Source organism: Macrobrachium rosenbergii, chromosome 23 (assembly GCF_040412425.1).
Source record: "Macrobrachium rosenbergii isolate ZJJX-2024 chromosome 23, ASM4041242v1, whole genome shotgun sequence".
Classification (NCBI taxonomy): domain Eukaryota; kingdom Metazoa; phylum Arthropoda; class Malacostraca; order Decapoda; family Palaemonidae; genus Macrobrachium; species Macrobrachium rosenbergii.
In genome coordinates, this window is record NC_089763.1 from 11,684,491 (window position 1) to 11,689,284 (window position 4,794).

General features: G+C 39.4%; 1 protein-coding gene across 1 annotated transcript in view; it reads left to right on the forward strand.

Annotated features, from left to right (window-relative positions):
- LOC136851269 (uncharacterized) overlaps positions 1–3,650 on the forward strand; it is a 9,802-nt gene extending 6,152 nt beyond the window's left edge. The window contains exon 3 of the mRNA XM_067125246.1: positions 2,335–3,650. Coding sequence (XP_066981347.1) covers positions 2,335–2,685 — 351 coding nt within the window. The 3' untranslated portion in view covers positions 2,686–3,650. The remainder of the gene's footprint in view (positions 1–2,334) is intronic.
- Positions 3,651–4,794: the final 1,144 nt, after the last annotated feature.

A 4,794-nucleotide genomic window follows, 5' to 3' on the forward strand; every position in this document is an offset into this window, starting at 1 on the left:
TATTCCGCAATAATATTTCGCTGAAAGAAAAACAAGTCCGTAACAGACTTATTTCTGAATTTACAGAGAAGTAATGAAGTATGCGAACCGTCTGCGAACGCTTTGTCAAAATCGCAGAGAGAGAGAGAGAGAGAGAGAGAGAGAGAGAGAGAGAGAGAGAAATTCAGTGTGTAAAGTGGAAAAGGAAAAGGAGAGGAGTGTGAGATAAAAGAGGGGAAAGACAAGACAGAGGAGATGGATGAAGTAATGTTGTGATGAAATGCAAATTCTGGAAAGATGACTCTCCGGAAGGCTTTCAATTTTACAACAACAACAAAAAAGAAAAGTAATCACTTCTAAAAAGGAAAAGGCAATTAGCGAAGAAAAATATAACGATAAAAAGAATGAAAGAGCCAAGGTTTTATTCTGAGCAGGTGGCATAAAGACCGTAATAAATGAATCTAAGACTGGCCTGAATTTAGACGTGGAAAAGATGTCATTTAAAGAAGAAAGAGTGAGGAACTAAAACCGCCATAAAACAGGTAAGTCCTTGAGAGTCGTGAAAACTAGGCGAGGAGAAAATTCCAAATCCTGGTAGTACAGGGGTACAAAGGTCAGCAGGCAGACCAATTCGAAGATTTCTGTGGCAACATCCCCCTTCCCCCACCTCACACACACACACGCGCGCACACACACACACACACACACACACACAGTTCTTCATTGGACAGGTGGGTACCGTTCTCAGCTAGCACTCTGCTGGGCCCGCGTTCGATTCTCCGACCGGCCAATGAAGAATTAAAGGAATATTATTTCTGGTGATAGAAATTCATTTCTCGTTATAATGTGGTTCGGATTCCACAATAAGCTGTAGGTTCCGTTGCTAGATAACCAACTGGTTCTTAGCCACGTAAAATAAATCTCATCAGCTCTGTGGTTTGGTTGAAATAAGGTATACTTAACACACACACACACACATACACAAAGTAAATGTGCCATACATATATATATATATATATATATATATATATATATATATATATATATATATATATATATATATATATATATATAATATATATCTATCTATGTATCTATCTATCTATCTATCTATCTATCTATATATATATATATATATATATATATATATATATATATATATATATATATATACATATATTATCTGCACAGTTCAGGAACTTACATGAGAACTAAAAACTTATTCATTTTAAATGTCCACCCCACTCTCAACCGTCAGAATTGCTACGGGTTGGGCTGTTTGGCCAAAGCATTTAAACAATACTATACAGAATTTAGGCCAAAGGCCAATCGCTGGAACCTATGAGGTCTTTCAGTGGCGAAAGGGAAACTGGCAGTAAAAAGGTTTTAAGGCGTAACAGGAGGAAAACCTCAAAGCAGTTGCACTATGAAACAATTGTTAGGGAAATGTGGAAGGTAAGTTGGAAGAAAAAGAATATGAACGGAGGTATAATAAAAGACTGGGCCCAAAGGGACGCTGCAAAGACCCTTAAGTAATGCCTACAGTGCACCATGTGAGGTGCACTGACGGCACTACCTCCCTACGAGGGACCAAAGTATTTAACAGCGCAATTAGAATATATTTAGCCTCAAAGATGGGATAACTCTTTCAGTTCCACGTCCTAAATGTTAGACTGATCTGTACAGAGTTTTTGCTTGTGAGATCGCTCAAGGCCGAGTTTGTTTATTCCCAAGGCACACACAAAATATTCTTGCTTGTGATAAGATCCCTTATTTCCTCCTCTTCTTGTCCACTTTGTCTTCCACTCTACACGCTCATTCTAGTACTGGAGTCACGATCTTTGAAATGTTTTGATTTACTGTTTCTCTCTCTCTCTCTCTCTCTCTCTCTCTCATATCTGTCTTTCTCCTCCAAAAGTTCCGTAACGTTTATGAAGACTTGTTGACTTACTTCGAAGCAGTGATAGACCGTGTAAGCGACATAGGCACAGTAGCGTTTCACTTTTCGTGGTCTTTTCCTTACTGAGAACAATATCAAAACGAACTAAAAGACGTCTAGCTTTGCATTACTTGTATTTAAAAAAAAACTTGTTATTTTCATTTATACTGAAGAACGATCAAATAGATGCCTATTGCTACCCGCGTCAGGTTATCAAAATTTACAGCACACCTGTGGATGAAGCACGTTTTTTCAAACGTCATGTCTCCATTGGAACAGCTGTTCTCAAGTAATGAGAAAAACTGTCTGTTCGATATCTTTTGATCACTTTTGTTATTTTTATCAGTAAAAAAATGTTGAGTCCAACTTACATCACAACTTACATCAGTCAAAAGGTCCTTTTTGCTTTTTTTCAGTGTCCCCGTCCTCCGATGGGGATGGAAGCCAACAAGGACGCCACCAGGACCTCCCACCTGGAGCAGCATCAGGAACCCAGGACGTCGTCGTGTCCTACGGGGACAGAGGGCGACAAGGAGCGGAATGTCATCAAGAGGAGGAAAATGCAACACGCAAAGAAGGCTTCCACATTCCAGGATGGAATCGCCTTCTTGAACGTTCCGCGTGACGACAACCAGATCTTCGGAGAATACGTGGCTGCGGAACTGCGCCAAATACGCTCCGACGAAAGAAGGAGACGGCTCAAGCGCACCATACAGAAGGCCATCGTTGTCATGGGAGAGGAGGAGGACGCAGAACTCTCGTCCTAGAAGTCGTGGTTTGTCCCTCTAACTTGCGCAGGCCAGATTGACAAATACCACTATCCCATATTATTACGCGAGCATCCTCCAAAAATATTCCTTTAAAATAGATTAAAGATTATCTCCTATGAAGATATAGAAACTATAGGTATGAACCCGGTATGTATCCACCTACTCGTCACCTCCGAGCTGCTAGTACTAAAAAATGGCGGAAGGTCAATGGGACGCCGTGTTAATACTAGCCCCTCGGGGATCAAAGTATTATATACACCCATTTCTGTATATTTCTATACATTATAAACGATATCTTTGATCCCTGAGGGCTAGTACTAAACACGGCGTCCCACTGAGCTTCCCCCATGGTTAGTACTAGCACTTTGGAGGTGACGCGTAGGTGGATAGATACCGGGTTAATACCCAGATTATTCTTTCCAAAGATATACAACTATCCTCTATAAACATAAATCCATATCTCCTAGAAAGTCACACAGCTATCCTTTACTCAAAATACATCTCTCCCGTAAAAATACATATCTATTCCCGACAAAGATATACAACTCTTTCGATAAAGATTACACAGTGCGTTCCATAAATGATGCAAAAATGACCTCTGTAGCGATATACGCCTGTCGCCTATAAATCACCGTCATCCGCAAGGTCTGCAGGTATCCCCTATAAAGGCAAATCATTGTAAGCCTTAAAGATATTTTTGTAGATACCTTCTCGCCCAAAATACACAGTGCGATTTTCTATGAAGGTAAGTATCTTCACGTGACGGAGAATATCCACGGACAAATGTAAATTATTGTCTCAGTGTATAAAGGGAAAAACAGATACTGTACAAAAGCGAAAAGAAATATGAATGATAAAAGGCATTTCTTCAGTTTCAAGAAATCATTGTCATTACTTCAATTTCCCCTTCGCTTGCTTATTTTTTTATCGGAAAAATTTTTTCAGTAAAATTATGTATAGTCTATGAGTCTGTTTTACTGATTATTATTTCCTATCAGAAAAAAAGAGTGAAGCTATGTCTTCACGAAGTTACTAATACCTTCCGTATCTTTTCACTACCATTTTGTAAGGACAAGACTTCACTAGAGAATGGCATGCTCACTTACACACACACACACACACACACATTATATATATATATATATATATATATATATATATATATATATATATATATATATATATATATATATATATATATATTTTCTTCTTTCTCTGCGTCTTTTCCCACTTCTGTGTAGGGTCGATGCTTCTGACAGCTTTCCTCCACCTGGCTCGGTCAAATACATCGTCCTTTGGCAATTGTTTGTCTCTCAGGCCGTCTCTAGTAAAAGATGGCCATACCACTGCAGTCTTCTTTCCTTGGCCTTCTTTGAAAGTTCTACCACTTGCATTTTTGATTCTGTCCATTTTTGTTACTCCACACATCCACCTGAGCATTTTCGTCTTTACCGCATCCAGTTTTCTTCTCTTGCACTCTCTTTTACCGGCCATGTTTCTGCTCCATACATCAAAACTGGTCTGCTGTCTTGTACACTCTTCCTTTAACTTTTATGTTGATTCTACGGTAGCACAAGACACCTGACAGCTTTCTCCAATTTTTTCATCTAGCCTGCACTCTTTGTGTTATTTCTACATTTAAATTTCCATCATCAGCTACTGTTGAACCAAGATAGCTAAATTTTTCTGTTCGGTTCAACCTTGTCCCTTCCGTACTAATCTGGGAGTCTTGATCTTCATTAAAACTTAGGTATTCAGTTTTCTTCCTACTGATCTTTAATCCTCTGTCTTCCAGTACCTTCCTCCATTGCTCTAGTTTTGACTCCACTGCACCTCTGTTGGTGCTGCATAACACGATGTCATCAGCAAACAACATGCACAAGGGGGATTGATCTCTTATTCCTTGAGATGGCACATACATTATCAGGTCAAAAAGATATGGACTTAAAGCAGATCCCTGATGTAAACCAACTCTTACTGGTATCCAATCAGATAACCCAACACTGCTTCTAACCTGCGTTTTTGCTCCTTCATACATATCTTGGACCAACCTCACATACTTCTCTGGTGCTCCCTTAACTCGCATACACCTCCAAACCTCTTGGC